Genomic DNA, 26,352 nt, shown 5'->3' on the forward strand with positions numbered 1-26,352 from the left:
AGAAGGAAGTAATTATAGAGAAATAGTAGTACAATATTTTATTTTAATAATTTACATTTTACTATAGAGTCCTCTAGAATATACATAAGTGCAGCTGGACTTAACTTACTCTAGCAGAATAGACCTACCTTTTCCTTTTTTGCCTAAGGTTTGAGACGCGCGCGCGCGTGCGTCCCCTAATACAGTAAGTTGCTGAATACCCCCCCCCCCTCTCCCTCGCGTGCGCGCAACCCACTATCCTTTACAACTGTAAAGCCCAGAACCCCCCCCCCCCCCCCTAACTCTACAACTATAATAGGTAGACTAATTGAAGCCAGCAGTCTACAACTATAAAGGGGGAACTTAATAATTCCAGCAGTTGACAACTATAAAGGGAGGACCTATTAGTTCTAGCAGTCTACAGTTGTAATAGGTAGACTTATTAATTAAGCAGTCCAGTCTACAACTATAAAGGGGGGACCTATTAGCTCCAGCAGTCTACAACTGTAAAGGGAGGACCTATTAGTTCCAGCAGTCTACAACTATAAAGGGAGAATCTATTGCATTAATTAGTCTACAACTATAAAGGGAGAATCTATTGCATTAATTAGTCTACAACTGTAAAGGGAGAATCTATTATATTAATTAGTCTACAACTATAAAGGGAGAATTAATTAATTCTAGTAGTCTACAACTGTAAAGGGTCAATCTATTGCATTAAGTAGTCTACAACTATAAAGAGTTAATCTATTGCATTAAGTAGTCTACAACTATAAAGAGTAGACTTATTAATTAGGCAGTCTAATCTACAACTGTAATAGGAGGTTGTATTAATTCCTGCAGTCTACAACTGTAAAGGGAGATTGTATTAAATAGAATAATTAATCTATAGTTGTAAAGAATGCACCTATTAATTAGGCAGTCTATTCTACAACTGAAAAGAGTAGACTTATTAATTAGGTAGTCTGCAACTGTAAAGGGAGGACTTATTGTATTTAGTTGTCTACAGCTGTAAAGAATAGACCTATTAATTCCAGTAGTTAACAACTAGGAAGAATAGACCTATTAACTCTAGAAGTCTATAACTATAAAGGGAGGCTGCATTAGACTTAGTAGTTTATAAGCGTAAAGGATAGACTTACTAATTCTAATAGTCTACAGCTGTACAGAATAGACTAATTAGATTAAAATATTTACACTTAGGAGTTAAAGTTGCATAATATTCTATTATCTACAGCTGTATAAGGCTAAATTATTATTTCCTACAGTCTATAGTTGTAGATGTATTATTAGTTAGTTCTAGTAGCCTAACAATTAGGAATCTTGGAATTAGACCAGATTTGGTTTTGCATCTGGTTCTTATTGGCTACAAAAATTTGCGCACTGGGCAGGCGTACCCCAAAAAGTGTACATTCCTCTTCTTTTGGTGTTTGTCCCCCAAATTCAGGTTCTGCACTCCTTCAGCATCTCCAAAAGATACATATTCGTGCATAGACCTAATATGCCTGAGAATATCTTGCGTCGTATTACGTAACAAGGCTCAACCTAAACAGGTTGTAGGCAACCACATTCTTAATACAATCAGGTTGCTATGGTTGGCTATTGTCGTTGTACCCATTAGCAGAAGCTGAGTCTGTGCAGCTGGTAACTGCATTGTTAGTCAGTTGAAAGTACCATGTCCCTAGAGGACACAGATTTTATCAAAGCTTAAACCTTAACAGGTTTAAAACAATATCACCCTCAGACCTTCACAACCAAGCTGATACAATCAGGTTCAATACATCTGTCTACAATGTCTACCAGATTAGGCTCAGCTGTACTGTACATATGAAAGACCTAAACTTCAGCTTAACCAAAACTCCTACCAGTGCTTAGATTGCTAATCTTTTTAAAGTTTTAACTTTTACATGTGTTAAACTGGATGCCTTCCTGCTTGTAGGACCAGTTTGTTCCCCAGAAGCCATACCTCTAACATAAGCACCTCTTTCCCTAACATAAATCTAAACTCTATTAGGTATTTTAGCAGCTTAAACTAATCTGATATTAGACAATTGTTTTACTGTAAGACTTCCAACATATAAAGCCAGCATTAATTCCCTTAAATAAACCATTTTCATTCCATCAGAATCATTCCTACCTCATAATCTCCCTTATAACGCACATTTATTAGGTCTTGCGTCCTTACATCTTACAAAATTGTCCACTTCCACACAACTACAACCCCTCAACATTGTTAATAAATTTCTACTTCTCTTTGTCCTCTATGGTGTCACCGTGTCCAACAACACCTACCAAGAAGACAAAACCCCATCAGCATGCCCATTGGAAATCACTTCAATTCACCCATTCAACTACCCACCATTTACGCCATCAACGGTACCTTGTCCCATCGACTCAGGCCGGTTCTGAGGGGAGTAATTCAACGCAACCGTACCTAGGCCTCAACCAAACCAACGATCTACTCTATCCTCAGCTACTTAGTACCACTGACGTTAAAGCCAACTTTGCCTGGCGAGCGCAGTGGCAGAAGGACAAGATTGCAGCAGCAGACGAGCTTTACAAGTCTAATAAAATCAAAAATCAGCAGCAAGCATCCCAACGCTCTGCACTTGATATCGTCCAAAATCAGAAACGCCACCAGCACGAGATTGCAGCTATGCAACATTTCACTACTCAACACTCCCAAAGCAATAGTCTAAATTGCAAAACAGAGAAACAAAAGGATATAATCGACCTTACATTATCATCTCCAATCGACAACGAATTCAGCGAGCATCAGCACCTTTCATCAACCTCAGAGAGGAAGTGCAGTATTCCATCAAGTCGTCCTATAACTAAAGCTACTTCGCCAAGCCGGAAGCGGAGGCTGTCGCCAGATCTATTTCCTCCCCTGCCTAAAAAGCCCAAAATGCATAAACTAGTGGACGTACAAGTGGCTAGGCCAGGAAGCCTCCTCCAAAAAAAGACCTCTAGGGCAGCTGCTCTGTCCTTGCTGCCAACAATTCCTGCAGGAGAGACTAGGCAGTTGCTAAGTCCTACTGCAATAGTCTTTCAAAGGAAACAGGTCTTCCGAAGGCCTATATCTCAGAGTCTCTCATCACCACTGAGTAGCCCTAGCTCAGACGGCAGTTGTAAGTCGCCTAGAAAGGGTCATACCCCACAACTTTCTGTATCTCCTTCGCCTGAGAAGAAGGCTACGTCGTCTCCTCCTATTGCTACATCGCCAGTTAAGTTTTATTCCCAAACTAACCCGCCCTCCTCGCCCCTTTCTGGCGGGTTCTTCCAGAATGCATCAGAAGAACAAAAGTGTGTCGACAATATATCCTCTCCCCGTCGGATAGAAGACAGACTGCAGTTGATTCAGCATCATCAGCCCCAGGATGAAACAACTTCAGGGGTAAGAAAAAGTCATACCCAGCTTCTTAAGGGGGTCCTACTCACAGCACCTTCACCAGGGGACCTATGGATTGCAGCCCAAGCCCCTAGTTCAGTGCTATCCAACAAAAAAACCCTAAGGTCATCAAGTCCTTTTCTTCCAGTAACACCAGGCATCAGATCATCGCCATACGCTTTTATTCAGACTAGGCCTTTTACCACCAATCAGTCCTCCTATTCAATACCTTCAGCAGGAGGCATGGTAGTAGAGCATGTCTTTGATAGCAGTCCTATTGCATCGCAAAACTTATCAAACGAAGATAGGCTCATTTATAGGATTGAAGGGTCTCCTCCTTTATCCAATAGTCTAGCCTACAGCTCTTGTATTCCAATACAGCAAGCATCTACATTACCCTCTGCTTTAATACCTAGCCAAGGGAGCCCTACACAGGCAGCACCAGACCCCAACCCCAGTTCTATAGATCTGTGCTTACAGTCATCACCTGAACCCTCTTCCTTTAAGCAACATAGGGCTAGTAGCTCTTTATCAGATCATTGCATGACTAGCATTGTATCTCCTATTTGCAATCCCCTACCACACTCGTCCATTCATCCAAATACTCAGGAAAAACTACTAGACCACTATTACATTTCAAGGTGCAGTTCCCTTCCTAAGATAGACCCTCAATCTCTAATTTCCATCATACCTGCCTACCCTATTTGCAACATCTAATAACTTTTTCTACTGCTAATAGTTATTATAATACTAGCTCTAATATTCCAAACTTTGAATGCCCTCCAAGTAATCAACTTCAGTATGAGAGCTTAGTTCACAACAATCCAACCTCCCCACGTCTTAGAGCCCATATTCCGTCATCTATTATCTCAGAGCTTATTAGTACTCCTGTATTTTCGCCTACCCTATCTCAATCTAAATAGCTAAAGCTTATATTAATGTACTACTCTTAATACATTGATTGCACCTTGCCAGCGTCTGTTAGGCTAACATTAATCACCTGCTGCTGCAATCAGACCTATAACGTCAGGGTATAGGATCGATTAATCAGGCCCCAGGCAGATTTAGTTAGAACAGGGTCACATCGTCAACTCCATTACTATCCTTAAAGCCGCAAGGTTCCAGAAGGACACCTATTCAAAGACAATGCAGGAGGCAGTTCAGGTGTACTGGATTGCCGTCTATTAAGAGTCTTTGGATTGGATCATTGCAGATGCTAGCTAGAACTTCACTGTCGCCTAAATTTCAGCAGGAGGCCAAGGCCATGTCTATCAACGTCGAAATCATCCCTGTCGAAAATTCATACAGCGTCGGAAAGGTCAAAAGATACCATACTGCTGTGCGTAGCGCATACAAGACCACCTAAGAGGAATTCCTCTTCCTTCTTCAAGACTCAGCGCTCCAAGGTGCCGTCAAGTCCGTCATTGACACCCCTGGACTGGACAGCCTTGTTCCGACCCTCCTTGTCCTCGGCGCATACCCTCGTATGACCGATGACTCTCCTCCATTGCTAGACCTTACGCGACGTTCAGCGCTGAGGCTATTCGGAAAGTCAGCGCAGCCATCAGAAACATCCACGCAAAGCGACAAGTCAACGACTCGCTTGCCACGCACAACAGTCTAGACAATTCGGCCCTAAAGAAGCTTGCAATTGGATTACAGGTACGCGTGTGGCGCGAAAAGAAAGGATGGACTGGACTACTTCAATTATTGACGTCAACAGTCCCTGGAGCTTCAGATCCGTTGTAGTCAAGCTTATTACAGGACAAAATCGTGTATTAGAGTTAAGGTGGGCAGCCCTACAAGAGGCCACCTACCTACTTTGCAGGGCAACTGCAAGGCACCCCTGTTTATTATCCTTCTTTTCCTTATAGCTGCACCAACCCAATCAAACAAAGTGAAGGTATTACTAATTATCAACATATCAATTCGCCTAGTGCCAATAAAGTCACCAACAAGGATGTCTGCAAGACCGAGAAGACTACTATCATCGTCAAAATTCCCCTCTGCAACGACGGATCTAATGATGCGTCAGTAGCATTTATATCCGAGAAGGAGGCCGCCCATCAGGCCCTTGGTGAGAATCTTTGAATGGGCAGCAATATTACTACGCCTGGCGCCCTTTGTAAGGAGTCTAACTGAAAGGAAGTCGATACCCTGATTGCTTGAGGGGTATTTGAATTTATTCTTTTCGACCCTGTTAAGCACAAAGGCGTTTGCACCTCTAAATTCCGGATTATTAATGAAGTCAAGAATAAGGCAATTGATGCCCCCTAGAGAAATCTTGCCTGGTTATACAGGGACGCAACAATTAGGGGGAAATGGCGATTCCAACACAACCCCCAACCATTTCGAGGTCAAGTCAGTAATTAATCCTCATCATTGCATCACTATTCCTCACTTGTAAAGGCTTCAGGCTGTAGTGGCCTTGTGACATCACCCATACCTACACCTAATCAGCCTTGAAGCTCAAACGGGAGATACTCGCCCATCTTTCAGCCTACATCTAACGCAATTACCCTAAAGGCACAATTGCAGACTTAGTGAAAGCTCTGTACGGCATCGCAGAGGCAGAAACTCCCTCATAGGCAGTCTATACTAACCACCATAAAGAGAGTGTCTAAATAGAGCTAACTACTTACAATCCTTGCTTTCTGCTCTCCACAGGTGAAACCCAGCATTTTTGAATCAACGGAATGCAAACCGACAAAACGACTGACCTCAGTGACAGTGCCTTCGATCAGTTGGAAGACGAGAAGTTGCAGGAGGCCGCCCTCATGGCCAAGCCGAAGGGTTATCTTTCAGCTGACAACAACCTGATGTTCAACGAGGGTATCGTGAGTACCGGCGACCACAGAAAAGGTCGTCCTAAAGCAGAAAGGCCAAGGCCTAAAGATAGAGATTGTCAACCTAAAATCGGCAACTGCTATTTACAAATACACCAAGCAGCAGGCCAAGGGAGCGCATATCTCCTTAGTCTGCCAACCTAAAGCTTCATTCAACCTATCGACAGCAGCTCAGCACCAACAGCCTGGCGCCAACAACATCGCTGACCTCACCTAACTCCTGGAGTGGTAGAAGAAATCGATCGATTGTGGCCTTGAAACGTCCTGTTAGGCCTTGCGACCGCAAAGATCTTTATCTTCGTTAACGGCTCTTTCGCGAACAACGTAGACCTTTCATTAAAGATTGGACTTATAACCCTGCTAGCAAACAAGAGAAGGTTGACGACAATTGCAACACCTTCAAGCCTAATGGGAATATTATCTATTTCTGCATTACTAAGTCCAACAAGTCACTCAAACCATGCTGGCCTCCAAGGTATACAGGATGGTTGCTGGGGCCGACATAGTAGTTGCTATCTCCTCCACTATAAGGGTAATACCATGAAAGCAGGGAATAGCTTCAACCCCAACCGGCACGTGTACCGACTTATACCCCCTATACAAGGTAAGTGGGTTGTAAAGCTAGGCACTACTGTGAAGAAATGCCTCACGATTGACATTATGGCATTGCGACAGTCACACAAGCGACGAGATCTGACGGAGGTCAGATTGATTGATAGGAGTTATAACCTGTCGGACGCAATGAAGAAGAGCAACCCTAACGCTGCGCTTGAGCGCCCTATCTCTGAAAATAATGTTACTGTTTGAGTAGAAGGAAAGGTCAATCGGATTTGAAGTGTCTATTGCAGGGGACGCAGCAGGAAGTTCATATGAAGACCAGCGCTTATGAGGTCATGCGGAGGAATCTAGGGAAGTACATGCCTAACTCAATTGTTACTGGGTTAGGTATGAATTGTAAGCTACTTAGAGACAGTTTAATAGGTTGCAGGAAAGGCGCGAATACAGGCTGAAAAGGAGCCTCTTTTACCTTAGTTATTGTCGTGCGATCCCAGCCACTTTTCAATCAAAAGAGAAGTTGCTAGGGTTGGAATCCGACCTGCGACTTTGGGGCAGGGGATTAATCCGGCCCTCGGCACAACAGGGCGAAAGGTGGCCCATGCGCGAGTCGCCCTATCCGACCTGCCCGTCTGGTGAAAGTGGGGCGGCCACCGCGCCTGCCATTGACGACCTCAAGCAACCCACCACGCAATTCGTCACGATATCCAGCATCACTGCTATTACCCTGTATAACGAATCGCCTCGTCTTGCCTCTGTGAAATCAAACCTATAACAACAGTTATACTAATACTTGTACTTAATGTAGGATCTACTTTAAATACAAGAGTAGAGTAGGGAGTCCTGAGCAAATAAGGAGCTGCTAGCTATAGTAAGTATATAACTAAACTATCAGTAGAATAATACAGCAATACATTTAAGATTAGAGTTACACTGCCTATCCTTATATCTTTGTATGCTGCAGAAGGTCTTTTTATAACATTATTGTTATAGAATTAGAGATAAGGAGGAATTTAGGGTTAGCAGCAGGTGCAGGCTACTTACCTCTTACTACAGTATGTCACCAGGGCAGTGCAATTCAGCAAGTTACATAACTATCCTAGGTTTTTCCGTTCCATTGTCATGCCGCACGCTTCCTTTTCAACAGACTGTATTAGCCTCACTCTAGCGCAGGCTAACTCTGCAGGACAGGAGAGGTACCCCAGCCATTCTGTAGCCGCAAGACTCGGGCCATTTCATAGCGTAGGGGTGTCCTACAGCCAACAAGGTCCAAGGACAGCAACGCTCTGACCACAGTGTATGTCTTAGACCTCGTTTCCCCTTCACTAGCCTGCTTGCCACACCTCACCTGCAAGCTGCTCAGTCTCCCTTATTATGGACGCCTCTCATGCTTTGCTGCAGATTGGCAGTCCTAAGCTCCTTTTCCCTACTGCATCAACCTAAAACTGTACACAGAATCACCTATCAGCCTTTTTCTATTAACAGTAGTATCTATCTACAGGCGCCAGTCATCTAAGGTCAACGTCGTCCAGCGCCATCTTATCCCTCAGACCAGTACATTAGAGACCCCCTCTATTGCAGCATTGCAAAAACCCTACGCAAAGCCATCCTAGCAGTCAGTTACCTACCTACATCCACCCACCTACTGAGAAAAACGGCGTCTGCTGCCCCTTTTCTAACGCCGTCAACAATTCCCTGCCACCAACATCTAAGGCGTGTACTCACCCAAACGTGTTCCTTCCAGCAGCATGCTTCACTACTTTACGCCTAGCACCTGTTCCAACACTGTCCTGGATGCTGCTGACACTGCACTCTCTGCGCAATGTGCAAAGCAGCAGGCCATACCACACCCTCAGACCAAGTGTTTTCCTGTAACACTAGCTGTCAACACCATCGCTACCCAGCCAGTGAACAGTTTGTCTCCACCAGTCCATAGAGATCGGCCTCCTTCTCTGCCTGACGAGGTCAGGGCTGGCAGGTACAAGCCTGCCATCAGCGCCAGCCAGGCTTCTCCCTCCCTCGTTTCCCTGTCCTCCCCTAGATTCCGCCATCAATCTGCCAACAAGGCCGATACCTGGTTCGTGCGTCATCCCTACTACAGCAAACACAACCCATCCAAAGACCTAACCAGCCACAAGGTCCTATTCCCTTTCGCCCTCAACTCCACCGAGTCCCATGCTGGTTACTGGCGACAGGCCCAGTCGATTTCAGCCCCAAGCACTCCTGTTCCCCAACGCGTATTGCAGAGCATTCAAGGTACAGCAGGACATGCCGTCAGGGCCGTCTCAGCCAGGATACCAGACGGCTGCTCCCCCGCAGCGCCCACAGCGCACTTTTCGCACAACCAAGGCCGCCCCCCTATCCCTGTAAAGCGTCTTTACACACTCCAGCGTAATGCAGTATGGCGTCCTCTTATCGACAGGTGGTGTCTCTTTCGGCTTGCCGAGAGCAGCTTCAATATATTGAGATGGGAATGGATGGCCGTCAGCTGTGTCGACGACGTACGTCCTTGCCTCCGCCTCCTGATCTTGTCCCCCCATGCAGCGCAGCTCCGCCTCCTACACAGGACCAGCACCTAAGAGCAGTCGCAAACAATCACCCTTCCTTAGATTGCTATGTCTAATGTCATCTGTCCCAGTTTTGGATCCCATGGATCGAAGAGACAATGATGTTCATCCGCGCCGTGCAAGCCAGTTGCTGCCCAGAGTTCAATCCCACCCAGGAGGCTTGGGAATGGCTTCGACAAGTTACCCAAGGCCTGCCGTCACGCTCTAGTAAGGAGCCAGATGTTGCTGCCAACATTGGGACAGCGGACGCCTCTAGACATCGTCAAGTCCTCCAGTACTGCGTATCTGAGGCCGCGTACCTAATGCCAGATATCAACCACTGTTTAAACGAGAAGAAGCACAATGTCGACGTGCTCTCAAAGGTGATGCACCACATCAGCTTTTGGGCTGTCTCTTCCAGCAATAACAGTCAAGAGACAGCCCTGCTGACACCAACCTATCGGCAACGACTTGTGCTGCTGCTTACAGCAGTCATCATCCAGCTTCGTAACAACCCTTCCCAAGGCCCGCCTACTTTGTCTGCATTTTGCAACAAGCTAGGCCTCCTGCTGGAAGGGTCGCCTACAGCAGGAGATGTCATCCGCGGTTGTAAAACGCCAAGCTGCAGCTACCCACACGCCATACCCCTACAGTATTATCAAACTCTCCTTCAACAACCAGCGCATCAGCCCAACAACCGCCTAGCAGAGGTACTGTCTATTGAGTTCCAGAACGACGTGTGGCGCACAGTTAGCAGCTCCATGTCCCAGTGGAGGACGCCTGAGATGCAAAAGACGCTGTTATCTATAGCCAGGGTTAGGAGTCCCGAGTACATGGCCCGCTTCCAGCCCGACAGCCCGTGGGCGCAGGTCTGCAACGTCGTACGGAGATGGTTCAGCAACCAGTCTCAACTCGTCTCTTTCGCCCTGCGTAAAGTAGATGAAGAAGACAAGGAAATTGCAGGGCCTGCACTGCTTCCGCTTACCCCGCTGTGGAAGAGCATTGTCCTTCGCCGCATCATGCGCATACGTCCCGAATACTGGCCCCCATACAACCAGGTGCCCCCCTTTGTTATTGCTGGGTTCACTGCCCTAGAAAACCGAAGCCTTAAGAACGACAAGTTCGACAAGACTGCTGCCCATTTTCACCTTGCGCGCAGTGTACTTGACGACTTGATAGCCGCCCGTCCTAAGGTGGCTGAGATCCTCCTACTTACCGCCCTTGTTTTTGGGCATGCCACCTGCACGCCCTTTGTCAGGCCAGGCCTTGCCACGTTTGAGCCGACGATCAAGGCGCCCCGTTCCGGCTGCGAGCGTACTGCTGCCCTACTTACTAGGATACTCTAGTTTGTAGCGCCAGTACGCTTTGAGGCAGCAGAGGCCGCCGGACGGATTCAGCACAGGACATCTCTATTCCGCTCAGCTGGTAAAAGACACCCTTTCCTTCCCCCTCACTTTTGGTAGCTACACTTCCTACCTACGTCTCCATCGCAAGCATTATTGCTAACCTGGATACCCCGCCTAGGCGGCCCAGGGCTAAACCACCGCACACTCCTCGTCCTTGGCTGGTGTCATCTCGTGAGCAAGGACACTAACATTGACTGGTTTACCCGGATGGTTGCCAAGCTGGACGCCGACCTTGTGGCTCAAGGGGCCGTTGCTGCAGCCTACCTCGACAATGCTGAAGCCCTCTTTTGCCTTGTATTTAAAACAGCTAATGGCCAGCCGTGGATCGATCTGTGCAGGTCTATTATTGAAGAGGTTATGTAATGTAGGTTTTACTTACCCTACCCTCTAGATTACCTCTATCTTTGTTTATAACTAACTAGATAAGAATTACAAGAACTACAAGCTGTACCTTTCCTCTTTTTACAACTACATACTATTGTAGTAGTTACCCCTAGCTAATGCCTCCCTACCTGCGCATTACCTAAGGCTAGTATATATAGTAGGGTATCAGCATCCTACCTTTTTAAGAAGAAGGATGCTTCTAACCCCTCCCTAAGTAGGTCTGTTTTTGCAACCCCCCCCTTTCTTTCTTTGCGTTCCTCTATTAACCGCTCTAGTCGGCAGGTAGCATCACCTATACTCCTCTCTTGCGTCACTAATTAAATAAGCTTCTATCTTCCTTAGGCCTATCCACAGGCATTTATCTTAGTCTTACTTCACAGTTTGGTAGTAGACAGTTTGTTTACATTGCTGCTAGTAAGGATTCTACCTCTCTACTTTATTTGCTCTACAACAGGTTTTGCGCAGGAGCTAAGCGTCACTACCGCTCCAGCTGGCATTCAAAGTCCACCAGTTGCAACTACAAGAGCAAAATAGGCAAGGGGCTACAAGGACAAGAGCTGCCCTCTCCCTTCCCATCTAGGACAGCTAGCAGTAAAATACCCATGCCTAAACTAACACAGAGCATTAAGATAGTCAGGCTGCAAGAAGGTCTACCCAAGCTTCTAATCCTGCCCTATTGCTACCTCTATCAAAAGGCCCAATCATGACTGGCGTCCTGCTGCTCGCGCTGGCAGACGACAGGTTAATGCATCTGGCTAGACAACGAAGGAGAGCTGTTTCTCACTGCCACCACATCCTCCCATCGTCGCGCCCTGTTCCCATCGCGCGCCCTCAAGCCGAGGCTGTGCGCAACAAAGAGGACAAATAGCGCAAGCTCGCAGTTGCACCGCGTACATAGACCCTTGCATTGAAGAAGCTCCTTCCACTCGTTGCCCTCCCTGCTCCTGACCCGAGCCCTAACGACGTCGCGCAGCTGAGACGGGTCCTGCCACCAGTCCAGAGACTGACCAGTCTGCCCTGCCGCCGCCGCCGCCGCCTCACCGCCCACGTCAAAGCAGGCGACAAAGGACGTCGGGGCACCTAGCATACGCAGCACGCCAGCAGTCCGCTTCCGATCCTGCAGCAACAGCAACAGACAAAAAGCAACGCCCAGTGACGGGTACCTCCCCGCCCCGTCCGCCCCCCTGTAGTCTCGGCTCCAGTCGTGATACTCCGTACCAGGACTCCGACAGACAAAGGCGCCACGCACCATTCCCCTGCATATGTACCGAGGCAGAGGATCCTCAGCACCCGGCCCTGGTTGGGGCCTGCAGCACTTCCAACAGGTCGCATTCGGCATCTTGACCAACTTATCCTTCATCACCTCAAGCACCTTCCGCAACGCCCCCTTCAGCTTGACGCCACTGCCGACATCCTGCTCAAGCAAGCTGCACTCATCAGACATATGGTCATCTGCAATGCATCCCTGGAGGACCCTGCATACAATGCAGAAGGCCTCCTCGCCATACAGCATCTCAATGTAGGGCAGGTCGTTGTAGGCCTGGAGCTTGCTGCCAGAGCGCTATACAACCTCACTTGACGGCTGCATGCATCGAATATTGCTGCTGCTGGTTGCAGCCTGAGCTAGGGGCTGCATAGGGCCTGCGCAGCGTATCCTAGCATGTGTCCTTGCCCTACTGTACACTATGTTGTCGTCGTTGTCATTATTGTTGTCATCATTGTCGTCGTCATTGTTGTCGTCATTGCCGTCGCCATTATCAGGCTCTTCAGTAGCATCCCAAGGAGGATTGCCTATTCAACACGTCACCTTAGCAGACAGCAACAAAGATGCCCTTCAGCCCAGCGCCTGATACCATGCAGCCCACTTAAGACTGCAGCCTCAGGAGCCGGAAGAATGGATCGCCAGCCAACAACATACCTTGACTCCCAAGCCCCCCCTCTCTCATAATCTCATACACCTCCTCCTCTATAATCGATGCACCAATGGCGCGCCCAGTGCGTCCAGTTACCCCTAGGCTGTCTTCATTAAAGGTCTCTCGTTGGTCAGCCTGACTTGCGAGCCCTGCATGCTCGTCGTCTGAACTATTGATGGGATCCATCGCGCGTTGCTGTTTTTCCCCCTTGTTATGCAGTAGCTGTTGCCTCCTAGTAGAGCCTAGCCAGAAGGCATTGTAGTCCTTAACTCCAGGCTTACCATAATCTACCTGTAGAGTAGTGCTCTCTGGTTTGCGAACCGCTCGAGACGACGCCGGTGCAAGGGTGTGGCTGCGAGGTCCTCTGGCTGAAGTCTCGTCTCCTGGTAGCCGATGATGGCGGTGTGCCTCCTGTGAGGGCGTCATGGTCTGCGGCGGCGCCTTCTTGGGCCGCGCTGCTGCGTCATCTCTGTCCAGCCGTCTCACGCGTTTTCGCCGGTCGGCCCCACCGCCCGTCTGCTGCCACCCAGCCAGCAGTTTCCGTCTTGGCCCGGCGGGGTCGGCAGGCAGAGTTGGCGGCGCCCGGTGGACAGTGGGCCGGGCAGGCGTTGCACGCCCTGCTCCTTCTGCGTCAGTGGTGTCTGCTGCAGCTCTGTCGTTTTTCCTGTCCTCGCAGAGATCGCACAGCAGGTCACCCGTCAGGCTGTCGCACCTCGTGCGACGGCTGGCCCAGTTGAAGTATGTCGCCAGCGGCACCCTTCGACACTGCGACGTCGACAGGAACTGGGCCACTACTGCCTTACTCTCCCGGGTCTCCGCCATGCCTACCTCGTCAGCTGTGACGTCCGCACCGGCGTGGCGCGCTGGGGCAATCAATGCGTCATCGGCATCGCCCTGCTTATAGAAGCATGTCGCCGTGCCGGGCCTCCCGTCCCTTGCGCCACGGCCAAAGCCCTGGTCAAGCGTCGTCGCGCCAATGGGGAAGCCCTGCACGCAGATGACGGCGTCGGCGCCGACGTCCTGCAACTCGCCAATCACACTCGTCCCAACAAGGCATGGCACGTCCTCAAGCCGCCACGCTGCCGCCATCTCCGGCGCCACCCTGCCTGCCGGCGCCGTCGCAGTCGCGGTCGCGTAGGCATCTGGCGCATCCTCGTACTCCTGCAGGGCCTGGCGGACCGCGTCTTGCCGACGCCGGTCGCCCTTGTAGTGATGGGCGGCGCACACCAGCACGCAGCCGAGGCCGTCAGCCACCACCGTCGCGCTGGCTACGTCCATAAACAGCAGCACAATCGTCTTAGGCGGCTGTGGCAGGTGGCCTGTCACTGTGTTTCGGGTAGTGATCTCGCATGCCAGGCTGTCAACCAGGTCATGCAGGGCGCGGTAGGTCCTCACCCGGTAGGACAGGTTGCTCCTCTCCACCGAGGCTCGGAAGACGGCGTCCACGTGCCGCTGCGGGCCCCGGCCATCGGGCGGGTCAAGGCTGGCATTGTGGGGGGCCGGCAGCAGGGTCGCTTCCTTGGCCGCCTCAATCGGCCAGTAGTAGCCGTCGCGCGCCAGCCTCAGGGTCTTCACAAGGAAAGTCTCGTGCGTCAGTGGCAGCGTCGCCGTGAGGACAATCCACCTCAGTACTGCAGCCAGGCGGTGGAGTATGTGAAGGAATGGCCGCCGGAAGTCTTGGAACATGCTAACGAGGAGGTTGTGGTACTCATCCAGCACGACCCTGTCCAGCAGGTGCTCATCCACCAGCCGCTGGACGATAGCCGCAAAGTCGGATGGCGACAACGAGGCAGTATGCAGCGCCTCGGGCGTGCAGATCAGCATCTTCGTGCCGTGGTGGAAGGCTGCCTCCCTCGCGGAGAGCTGCTCCGAGGTAAGCGCCAGGATGCCAGCCGCCGCCGCGCGACGCCGCATGGCCTCCAGCAGGTTTGCAAAGGGGACCACCAGCAGCGTCACCCCCCGGCCCGGGAGGCGCGCGCCGGCAAAGGCGACGATCGTCTTGCCGCCCCCAGTAGGCAGCACCACCACCGACAGCGGCCGGCCGTCGTAGGCGAACCGCAGAGCCCCCTCCTGCGCCGGTTTGAAGGACGCGCCGTGGCCACCGACACCGCAGCAGGCCTGGAGAAACGCCAGGGGCTGGTCATTGACAGCCCTGTCGCCGGCGCAGAGCCGGTTCATCTGCACAACCGCATCCCGGCTCGTCAACAGCGCCCTTAGCCGCCCAGCATCCGCCTCAGCCCCAAGGTCGTTAGGGGACTCCGAGAGCCTACGCACACTTCCATCAGTCTATCAAGGACCAAGAGGTAATAAGGGGGGTGGGGGGGCATATATATAGCAGCAGAGCAAACCACCGTACCTCGTCAGCAGGGTCGGCGTCATAGGCCGCCCGACCATGTCGTCGCTCAGCAGGAAGGCATGCATGACCATGGAAGCCCTGGCGTGCCTGCCAATCTTCTCCCGGCCGCGGCCCCAGTGTAGAAAAGGTTGGCTCAGGGCATACTTAATCGCCGCCGTCCGGTCGCTGTGGCCGGCCTGCTCGTGCATGGCTCCCAGCAGGCAGTCAGTCATGCCCTGCACCGTCGACAGGCTGGCCGCGTCCTCCCGTAGGCCCTCGGTCAGGTGGCGGGCCCATATCTCCATGATATGTCGCAGGCTCGCAATGCCAATCTTCGTCCCCAGCCGGCGCTCGAAGAAGCGGGCCAGCTCGATGTAGAACTTGCGGTTGTTCCAGAACCCGGGCGAAAAGTCGGAAGGCCCAGCCGACGCCCGGCGGGGCGGGACCTGCTGGGGCGCCGCCGTCTCCCACAGCGACGTCACCAGCCCGGTACCGGAACCGATCGTGATGCCGGCCAGAGACCCGCCATCGCCGGCGTCCACAGCGTCGGCCATCGCGCTGTCCCTAGCCAGCCCACGAAGCGTCCGGCACAGCGTCTCGAGCTGGCCAAGCATGTCGCCGTCGTCTTCCCCGCCTGGCCGTCGTGGCCAGCAATGCCCCAGCCGGGCGTTGGACGGATCGGCCTTGTCGTAGGCGTACTCCCCGTCCAGGCGGCTCTCGTCGCCGTCGTCGTCCGCGTAGTCGTCGCCCATCTCCTCTTGTGCCACCGCCGCCCTGGCCGCCCCGGAGCAGCCAGCCAGCGCCTGCATCAAGTCGGACGGCGGCACGCGGTCCATCATGCGCCGGATCTCTCCGGCCAACACTCTCGACCTCTGGGCGTCCGGCGCCGTGCCACACAGAAACGGGCTGTGGTCGACGGTTGCGCCGCCCGCCATCTCCTGGATGAGGACCTGCGTGAAGGGCTGCACATATAGAAGGTAGTATGATATAACGTAGGAGAGGTGAGGAGGGAAGAAATGCCACGCGGAGTCGCCGGCCTCCGTGTCGTTATCGCCCTTATGGTACCGGATCTCGGCACCCCACTGGCACATGTTGCCGAACCAGAAGAGGTTCCGCTGCCCGTGCTGCGGCGTGTTCGTGTGGCGCATGGTCAGAAACTCCGTCCCGCGGCTCTGGACGCCGGCCAGAAGGAACGCCGTGACGAGGAGGTCGCCGAGGAAGGCGTGCACCTGGCGGAAATAGGCCGCGGTAGCGTCCTGCCGGAAGCGCACGCCGCCCGAGACCCGGTCGGGCGTCGTCCACGCGCGCCTCCGGTCCCCGTCCCATACCCGGTCCAACAGCAGAGGCGGTCCGTCCTTGCCAAAGGTCTGGGTGTAGGCCGAGGTGCCGGACTCCCGGTCCGTCCAGTCGTCGGTAATGTCGGGGAACGGGACGTCGTTGTCGATAAAGGCCTGCATCGCAGGCACCGAGGCCTGCTCGGGGAGCCCGGCCGCGTCCAGCAGCAGCAGGTCGACGAGGCACCGGTGCAGGCGCGCGATCTGCTGCCCGTTGGCGGCCCGGAAGTCGTGGATGTTCAGCTGCGCCAAGGTGTCAGCCGCCTACGTCACAAGAGGGTGACCCGCCAAAGCCAACGAACGGGCCTTTCGACCCTCCCTCATCCCGCCCCGCCCCCCCGGAACGCACCTCGCTGTTGGCGCCGTGGATGGCCGTCTGGCCGCCGTCCCGCAACGCAGTCGTCGTCAGTCCGGCCGTGTTGAAGCTCTCCTCGATGCCGACGTTGCGGCACTCATACAGGCAAGCGAGCGCCGTGATCGGGACGTAGGAACCCGGCCGGCTCGTCAGCGCGCCCGGGCGGGTGCTGAAGTAGGCGAAGTAGGGCCGTGCAAACATGGTGTAGGCAAAGTCCCAGTCGGCCCCGGTGCTCCACAGCGCCGATTCCCTGTGGCTCCAGGCAACAAACGTCGCCTTGACGCAGGCAATGATGCCCGAGATGCCCTTACTAGCAACCGTTGGGTGTTTGACGCCGTCGGCCCGCGTGCACGACGCCGCGGTGGCACCCACTAGCGCGCAGGCGAACTTGTCGCCTGCAACAATGTCCTCGGAAAGGGCAAGACTGACAGTCAGCAGTTTGTCTAGCCAGCCTGCCGCGCCGGCGTCGGCAGCCGGCGTCTCCAGCCTCGCCTCCGCAAAACAGACCAGGTCAATGAAGGCGTCGAGCACCGATCGCCGCGGGAAGACGGTTGGCATAATCGTCGTCGATATCTCCAACGGCAGCTGCGTCTCCTGCGTCGACCAGTCGATTCGAGGCAGGTGGCCGGCGTCGTATGTCATCTTGCGGGTGTGGATGAGGAATCGCCGGAGGAGGTAGACAAGAACCTCGCGCCAGTTCTCGAGATACGACACGATGGTGCTGTCCTGCATGGGGAACGCCCCCTTGGCCTTCGCGGCGCCCCCGGAGCTGCGTCCGGCAATCTTGCCCATGTCGCGTTTGTGGTCCTACAGTCGCCGTGCCCACCCAGGTCCTGTCAGCCGCCGTTGTCGTCTCTCGCCGCACAACGCCCGCCTCCTCAGCAACCCGTCCCCCCCCCCCAATACCTGCGACGCCAAGACAGGCAGGCGCGCATATCAAGCTTGCTTACCTGGTGGAGGAGGGCAATGCCCCTGAAGTAGGCAGCCCCAAGGACGTCGAAGTTCGCGAGGAACAGCGCGACCACCGCGTGGTCGCCAGGCATTTCCCTCCTCGCCTTGAGCTTCTGGAAAGCCGCCAGGTCGACTCCGTTCAAGAAGTGCGTGTCCATGCCAAGAAGCGTGGCGAATCGGTAGGGGACGTCAACTGCAGCCGCCGTGTCGCCGAAGACCACTGTCGGTTGCACGACGCGGCAACGGTCCCTCAGCGCCCTCCACGCAGCCTCTTCATCTGCCGCTGCCGCCGCCGCCCCTTGTTGGCCCGCCCCCTCTGTCGCCGGCTCGGCCGCCGGCGGATCCACCGTCTCCGGTGCGTCGACCCTGACGAACTTGCTCGGAAGGTTGGAACCGCCAACCCTTGTCGACTCGAGGACCTTTTGCAGGTGGATTGTTCGGTACTTGGCGCCCTCACACCTGCAGCCCCTGTCCGGGCAACCACAAGGGAACGTCTCCCTAGGGAAGCCGAAGCGTCAGCGTCTTCTTCCCCTTTTCGTACATCCGCCCTGCCTTGCCTCCTCCATCGTGCAAGGCCCCCTTGGGCGAAGGATCAGCCCGGCGCACTCTGTCCCCTCCGGACTTACCGAGGGTGGCTGGCCGCTAGGTGGGCCTGCATTTCTTCACCCGACATGCCGTCCTTCCACGCCCACAGGCTCTCGTCCGGGTAGCACAAGAGGCAGAAACACCGCTGCACAACGGCCGCCGTCGGCTGCCTCTTGCCTCTCGTGGACCGGAGATCCATCCGCGGCCGGCCAAGGGAGACGTCGAGGCCGGGAAGCCCCTCAAGCGCGCGACCATCCAAGTCCTCTACCGGGACCTGTGCCACCTCCGCGGCCAGGTAGGCCGCTAAGGGGCCAACCTCGTCCGGCTGGACGTGCACGTCGTGCTGGTGTCGGAGATGGTCCGTCACCTGCCGGTGCGCCTTGACGTCAGCCCCCTGCCTACCTCGTCGAGGTCGGACGGCATACCGCGGCCGCCTTTGTCGCGTGTCCGGAAACGGCTGTCACGTACCTCTTGGATGTTCTGCCCCCCCTTGGCCGCCCCGAGGCCACCTTTGTGCGTGGCGCGGAGGACCTTGGAGTGATCCTCGTCGCAGCAGTAGAACTGGCCCTTTCCTAGGGCGCCCCACCAGCGGACATATCGGTCAACAGCCGCTTTCGTGTCGGCCCGTAGGCCGCTGCCATCGCTGCCGCAGGCAGTTTGCATACTCCCTTGCGCTCCTAATATCATTAGCCAGGAACGCAGGCGCCGTCTTGTTGTCCAGCCAGGCAACGTCAGCGTCTGCAGAGATTGGCGTAGCTAGCACCCGGCCGGATAGATGAAGATGTGAACTGTCCTGGCGCGGGATCTGGGTACCTACAGATAAGGAGCGTCGGCAAGCCCTGGTGAGAAAGCTGTTCCTGACGAGAGGCCCCGGAGGTTGAGACACCGGTGTCTGAGGCAGTTTAACGATGCCTGTCCTGCGTAGGTAAGGAAGGAGAGGCAAGCGGATGCTTAGACAACGTGCTAGGATAGGGGAGGCCTGGCTTTCTGTAGAGGCCTTAACGTGGTGCTTGCGTCTTGCTACAAGGGCAGGAGGGAAGGAAGAAGGGAAGGAGGTAGGGAAGGAAGTAGGGAAGGAAGGAGGGAAGGAAGGAAGGAAGGAAGGAGGTAGGGAAGGAAGTAGTAAAGGAAGGCTACTAAATGCTGGCGTGTACAATACCAGGCACATACGTCCGCCGGAATAGTTAGCTAGTGTCTTCTACACTGCCTACTTCCTGTCTTTGGAGAAATGTATAGTGCAAGGGTAGATAAAGGCTGCTGCTCTTACCTTAGTATATTGCACTTAGTACATACATGTAAGGGCTTGGCTTGTACTTACGTAGTTGCGTTTCTCTACGCAAAGCTGTTTACCTATATACTATGTCCCTTTTGCTGCAGGACCAGCCTGTTACAAACACTAATGTATTGGTGTCTTTTTAACAAGGGTCCCCTAGCAGATAGGTAACAGTAGGTGTACACCTAGGTAGGCAGTAGTGCGTCTGGGGATAGTTAGGAGCCAAATCTTGCTGCGTATTCACAACAGGAAAGATGTCCTTCCTCCTTGCAGAGCCAGCTATAGGCCGTTGTATTAGCTAAAGGAGCACTCCAACACCTACTCTGCAGGCTGGATAAGGTAGAAATGTGTAGCGCTGTTGTCGTCGGCTTGCAATAAGCAAGCAACTCTATGCCTCGTTGTTCTAGCGGGTCTATTCATACTTACCCTGTAGGCCTGCTGTGAGTGGAGCTGCACGACGACTGTAAAAGGCTGCTATAGGCCCTAAGGATGTTGGTGGTGAAGACGTTGCTAGTAGGGCAGCATGCTATAGCATATCTGTATGCTTGGGTAGGAGCAGCAGAGGGCGTATAGCTACTAGGAAAAGCGTCTTAAACTATTGCAACTAGGGTGAAGATAGGAAGGATACTAGGTAGGTGTAAAGGCATAAAGGCGTAGAGTAAAGTCTGTTAACAGTACAAGGTACTATTCAAATAGAAATATGTTGTAAGTGTAGGCTGTAGTGCAAAGAAATGGGCGGCCCTGTCTCCTAGGGACCTCCCCTCAGCTCGAACACTGCTCCCTTATATACTGCCCTTGTCTAAAGGAAGCACTAGATAGGGAACTTCTGTCCTACTGGTGTACTGACTGGAGGTTTCTTACTAGGTAGGTAGTTAAGGAAGGTACTTCTCCTACTTGGGCTTAGGCCCCCGCCCAGCAGACGCCTTGCAATGCAACAGAGACGACGTCGTCACCCCCCCCCAGTCCCTTCTTACCCGTGCACAAAGCCGACTCCATGCCAGGTCTCGTATGATTCACGCCATTCTCAAACAGCCTAGGCGCAGGTTGGCAGCATAGGCTTCCTTCGTCCACTTCATACACCTACCTCCATCCCGACGCGCAAGTCCCGGCCGGGCCCGAAGTCCCCCTCGGGCCAGCGTGTGCAGACGCAAAACAACTTGCAGCCTGCAGCACATACTTTTGTACCTTAGCAGATATCTGCTGCGCAACATACTACACCCCAGCAGCAAACCTACTTAGGTACCTAAGGGTAGACTGCGTCCTTGTAAGGAAAACAAGGTGAGGGTGCGCGCCTACTAGGCTAGAAATACTAGGCAGGAATTGCTTACTAGCCTGTGCCTAGGTAGGCGGTTTTGCCTAGCCATATAGAGGTATAAGCCCCCCCTCTCCCCCCCTCTGTGCTGCCGCAGCAGCATTGTTCCAACTTCACCTTCGCAGGGCGACTTAACAGCCACATTAAGTTGCCTACATTCGGATGCAAGAACGTAAACCTTATCATATCAAGTCAGTTAGGAGATAGACGTAGAATGGCCGGGCAGGACCAAGTATGAAAGAAGCACGCAGAGACCCCATCCTGTAACGCATAGGTTGGCGCCAGGTGCTGCACGTCGCTTCGCGCTGCTGTCCCATTCTATTCCATCCGCACTACCGACCTAGGCCTACCCACCTTACGCCGCAGCCGATAATCACAATCAGCCCTCCCCGTACATTTCGGGTCCTCGACCTCCCCAGTCCAAGCCCTGCCCCTCTTCCGCCGCAACATGCCCGCCGCCACGTTTCAGCGGACCGTCTCCCTTACAGCAGTGGAAGACGCGCATACAGGTATTGCCCTCTAGAAGGTTGCTTACTGTTTGTACGCTCAAGCTAAACTCACAAGCACCATTATACCTAGTACATTCCTTACATTATTAGAAGCTTATGCAAATACACAGTTCCCCTTACTAGAACCAAGTAGTATCCCGTTTCCCTACCTAGCGCCAGGCGTCTGCTCCCTGCAGCAAGCAGCAGCTCATCTAAGACTGTATGTATCACAGGTCTTCCTTGCGCCTCGAAAGTCAGACACTACTGCTGTTGCGTAGGTGTAGCCAGCACACCAGGCCCTCTAGGAAGCAGCTCGTCTACCATTTGCAGGGTTGTCATCTATTTACTCGCCTAGCATCATCGGCCCTTAGCCTAGCGAGAGGGCCTCTGGCTGCCCTAGAAAGACTCGTTTGCCTCTAGGTAAGCGGTTGCCGGGATTGCTAGGCTGGCTATTACAGCCCCTCTTGTTCTTGCTGTGATTTGTTGTCTGTCGTCTTCGTGCCCCCCCCCCTTTCGTCCGCCTCCTGTTAAGTCGGTCCTAGCGTTACTTTAAGCACAGGGACACTGACCTTGTGCTGCATCGTCTCCTGATTGGCGAGGCAGGGAATGCAGCAGCCCCACAACAGAGCACCCTCCGGGCCACGTCCTGTCGCGACTGCACGGGCCTTCTCCGGACGATCAAGACAGCCGTGCCTTCCCTCCCCTGCACTGTCCGACCGCATCTTTCGGCAGCCGGTCGTCTGTATCTTCATCGCACCTATCCCCTCCCTCGTCCTCGCGTCTCTTCTCTCTTTCCTGTTTCCTATGTCTTCTTTCCTCTTGTCTCCAGTTCCTCTTATTTGCTTCCTGCCATTCTACATTCGTCTGCGCTTGACTCTGTGTAGAAACTGCGGCTTGTGAATTGGCCCTGCTATTTTACGTGGCCTGTCGCCATCCTCCTCCCACTCCCTTGCTCCACCCTACTACATTATACCTACTTGCCACAAGTTCCCTCTACTATATAATGCCTGAGGAGCTGGCAGCCACATGATTAAGCTTTCCTCTACAGGTAAGGTCGGTGGAAAGGCAGCCTGTTGTAGTATAGCAATGCAGACTTGCCGCCTTCCCCGTCAGTCCAACGTCTAGGCCAAAGGCGATAAAAGATGTTAGTGTATTGGAAATCGAAGTCCGCAGAAAGCACGTGTGGGGTTACAGGGGACGACAGTGTCGACCTCTATGTAAGGATACTGGAATAGGGTAGTATAGCCTACAAGGAGGAAAGGATCATAGGATCCACTTGGCTCTCAGTTGTTCAGATCTGATCATGTATAATAGATAGGTTCAGCCTAGCCAGACGGCAGGACTCAGCATTATCATCGCAGACTCCAGTCTTAATTTCACACTTTTGCCTGCATCTTCAAGAGGACTCTTACCAATCAATTGTGCTCCGTTTTGCTTGCTCTAAGTGAATTCGATCTGAGAATCGAAGCTTCTATCTATTGACATACGAACTACGACGATCTGAAAGCGTGGGAGTAGGGCTCGCTTTTGCTCCTGGCCCTCCTGACGGCCTGGCAGTGTGCAGCGCTGCTAGACTGTTTCAGTAGGGTAGGTTGTTTTAGTGGGTGCTGCTTTCGCGCACGTAGCCCAATCTAATACACACTATGCTGCAATACGGATCTCTACTTAGATGGCCCGGCTTCCTCTTACGCACTCTATAAGCCCTAGCATCACCTCCTTTCCTAGCAGTAGCATTTTTGTATTCCAGCCTACTACTACGCTGCTTCAGCACAGCATCCCTCTCTAGCAATAGTCTAGGTGCAGAAGTTATCCCCCACCCCCAGGAGTCAAGCGCGTCTCTACAACAAGCCGCTAGGAAGGTAGTTGCAATAGGCTGATATCAGAACTATTGCTTAACTTGCCGGGATACAACCTACCCAAAGAGTCTCTTGCTCCTTCCTCTCAGTATCCTACTAGAGATAATCCCATCCTCCTATTATCCATCTCCAGCCTGCCGACGTTGCGCAACCCGTCGGTAGCCTAGCCCGGTTGCAGTCCTCATTCCAGTTTTCTGGCTTCATTTTCCCCCCTAGCAACCTTGACTAGCCTCGAAGGACGGTTCGGCTTCAATAGTCCGCTCTGGTCATTGCGCCTCCTGCAGGAAGCAACAGTGCCTCCATGATGCAAGACTTTACTAGAATCAAAGAAAAAGACAGGTTCAATTGCGCCAGTATTCACCTATAAACCACTATCTAGCTAGATCGTCCCCAGGCCCTTGTCGACTGCAGGCGTTGCATTCCTTCCAACAAATAGGTAGTCAAGCTGTTTCACCCCCGGTTGCTCCTTCCTGCCCGTTCTATCGTCCACCTAGGTAGGCCCTTTCCTTCCCTTCTAGATCAGCAAACCGCTAGACCCTCGTACTTTCTTTCTCCTCTTCCTTCTGTTCGTTTTCTCCCTCACCTTCGACTTTGCCTTAGCTTCTTCCCCTCTCCAGGCGTATCAACCTAATCTATTCAACCACCACACAAACGCCTACACTTGAAAAGCGCCCTTTGACGTCTGCTGCATAGCTTCTCTTCCCGTACGCGTACAACCCAATCGATTATACACGCGTTACCGCATTGCCGCTGTGCCTACCACCGAGACACCGCCAGGCCCGCCGCCGTCCACGGTCCCCAGTCGCATAATGACGACCCGGCTCGTCGCCCAGGCCGAGGCCTGCAGCGCGGAGGAAGTCCTTGCCTTCCTCAACGGGCAGAACAACTTACCTGCCGTCAAGGGAGCCAGTATGCTTCCTTACTCCTCCTCCCCCAACCCGCCCTGCGTGTTTCCCACCATCCACAGAGCAGGCTGACCAATGTCTTATATAGTTCTTGTCAAGCTTTCTACCAAAGACCACGACGACCAGTTGGTCGTGCTAGACCCTACCCAGCCTGGCAGTCCGTCTACTGTCATCATCAACGTCACGCGGATCGCCCCGGATGCCGGCGCCAACTCCACCACGGCCAACCCTGACGCCGACGCCGTCCCCGTCCCGGCCGGCCCTCACGCCGGTGCCGACCCTATCCCGGCCAGTCGCCCCAAGGTCACCTTCAAGCTTCTAGACGTCGAGAGCCGCACAATCGCAGAGATCCAGGCAACCAAGCCTACCAGTAACAACAGCCTCGGCCTGCGCGGTTGGCGCCTCGGCGTCTCTCTCAGCAGTAGCAGCTACGGCCAGCTCGCCATTAGTACCACTGCACCAAGCGGCAGCAACTCCAGCGGCCGCACTGGATATTCAAACACCCCGCACAACATTGCCGACCGCACGCTTAGAATCGAACGCCTGATCGAGATTAAGCCCAAGAAGGAGGGGGATCCCTCAACTTGGGAGTGGGAATTCTTCCTTGCCGTCGACGTCCGCGTGCTTGTCAATCAAGGCACCCTGGCGTATGTTTCCCCCCCCCCCCTCTCAGCCTCCTGTGAAGTCCGACGATCGTAAGCTAACATGAAGAATGCCAACTGCACTAGGTCACCCAAGTGGCATCGGGTCGTTGAGGATCTCAGTCCCTCACACAACAAGACATAGTTCGCTAGGATGTCCGTCCTGCTAGCCATTAGACAATGGAAGGGGTAGGGTAAGGGGGGGGGGGGGGGGGGGGGAGACGGCAGGGACAAGCACGGAGCAAGAACAGGCCAGCTCGGGACGCCATACTCCCACCCACATCCCTTATACTAGGGCCAGTCTGCATATTGCGCTTTAGCTAAGGGACACAGTCCTTTGCCTCCTCCCAGCATCTAGAGTAGGGCCTGCTGCAGAAGTAGAGTAATACAGGCAGCAGAGAGACTAATGCAATGCTTTCCTTTCCCCTAACAGTCTGCACGGCACTTGCGTCGGCCTACTGCAGAAGTGTTTGTCCCTGTGAGAAGAGCAAAAACCTGTCGTCAGCTGGTACGGCGGCCTGTAGCATGCCTGTCTGTCTCGTCGCGCGCAGCGTCTCAGACACAAAGGCCCCAACGACGCACTCCAGACCCGCACCCAGCCCGGCCCTACCTGCAGGCCGCCCGTGCTAGATAACCCTGCATTCAAAGTAGGCAACATACGCACAAGCAAGCACTGCCCCTACTGCCTCGTCCTTTTGCCGCAGTCGTCAGGCCCAAGAGGTTCCCTAGCCGTCATTGCGGGCGGCGTTCTGGCAGAATACCAGGGTTAGGGTCGAGGGTTGCGGGCAAAAACGGGCGGGCATGGTCCGTGCATTGTCGCAGGCTGATTCTCGCAGATTACGGCGTGAAAAAACAAAGGATAAATAAGGATAACGCGCCCCACATGCACGGCAACCCTGGGGTCGGCGCATTTACCCCACGCCAAAACTGCCAAAATAGTAACCCTATGCCAATTGGAGGATGGAGCGTAAGCCAGGAGCGAGCGCTGCCAACCGCACCCAGCAGGGCGGTAAGGTGCACCGCATACTGCAGCAAAACAGAGGTTCTTGCCTGGAGATAGAGAGAGAGATGCACACCTCCACGTATGCAGCCTGTCTAGAGAAGGCGCAGCGTAAGCAAGCCAGTAGGGAAGGGAATTCGCAACATAGGGAGGTAGGTTAGGGGGCTGGAGGTAAGTAGATGTGTACCAGTTAGGGTTACAGCAGGTGTAGTAAGCAGATGCGCAGATAAGTATACTAAAGAAGAAGATAGAGAGGCAAGAGGAGGAGGAGGAAAAGGAGAAGGAGGAGGATAGGGT

The 26,352-nt window shown here is 53.3% G+C and overlaps 5 protein-coding genes across 5 annotated transcripts; 3 read left to right on the plus strand and 2 right to left on the minus strand.

Moving 5' to 3' along the window:
- Positions 1–6,066: 6,066 nt before the first annotated feature.
- On the plus strand, positions 6,067–7,023 carry CH63R_01773 (uncharacterized protein; the record flags this gene model as incomplete). Its single annotated transcript, XM_018296748.1, has 3 exons — positions 6,067–6,207; positions 6,348–6,482; positions 6,505–7,023. 3 exons carry the CDS (start codon positions 6,067–6,069, stop codon positions 7,021–7,023), a joined length of 795 nt encoding a protein of 264 aa, XP_018165110.1.
- A 1,496-nt stretch (positions 7,024–8,519) lies between these two features.
- CH63R_01774 (uncharacterized protein) lies at positions 8,520–10,663 on the plus strand (the record flags this gene model as incomplete). The annotated part of the gene is made up of 2 exons (XM_018296749.1): positions 8,520–9,272; positions 9,410–10,663. The coding sequence occupies 2 exons, from the start codon at positions 8,520–8,522 to the stop codon at positions 10,661–10,663; spliced, it is 2,007 nt and encodes a 668-aa protein (XP_018165111.1).
- Positions 10,664–11,849: 1,186 nt separating this feature from the next.
- CH63R_01775 (uncharacterized protein) lies at positions 11,850–12,620 on the minus strand (the record flags this gene model as incomplete). Its single annotated transcript, XM_018296750.1, has 1 exon — positions 11,850–12,620. The coding sequence occupies one exon, from the start codon at positions 12,618–12,620 to the stop codon at positions 11,850–11,852; it is 771 nt and encodes a 256-aa protein (XP_018165112.1).
- A 687-nt stretch (positions 12,621–13,307) lies between these two features.
- CH63R_01776 (uncharacterized protein) lies at positions 13,308–19,243 on the minus strand (the record flags this gene model as incomplete). Its single annotated transcript, XM_018296751.1, is given in 8 exon segments — positions 13,308–13,328; positions 13,342–14,538; positions 15,127–15,286; positions 15,377–16,932; positions 17,039–17,851; positions 17,995–18,454; positions 18,622–18,974; positions 19,049–19,243. The coding sequence occupies 8 exon segments, from the start codon at positions 19,241–19,243 to the stop codon at positions 13,308–13,310; spliced, it is 4,755 nt and encodes a 1,584-aa protein (XP_018165113.1).
- Positions 19,244–24,318: 5,075 nt separating this feature from the next.
- CH63R_01777 (uncharacterized protein) lies at positions 24,319–25,200 on the plus strand (the record flags this gene model as incomplete). Its single annotated transcript, XM_018296752.1, has 3 exons — positions 24,319–24,418; positions 24,503–25,061; positions 25,143–25,200. The coding sequence occupies 3 exons, from the start codon at positions 24,319–24,321 to the stop codon at positions 25,198–25,200; spliced, it is 717 nt and encodes a 238-aa protein (XP_018165114.1).
- Between the last annotated feature and the right edge of the window lie 1,152 nt (positions 25,201–26,352).

This window comes from Colletotrichum higginsianum, chromosome 1 (genome assembly GCF_001672515.1).
Source record: "Colletotrichum higginsianum IMI 349063 chromosome 1, whole genome shotgun sequence".
NCBI classification, from domain to species: domain Eukaryota; kingdom Fungi; phylum Ascomycota; class Sordariomycetes; order Glomerellales; family Glomerellaceae; genus Colletotrichum; species Colletotrichum higginsianum.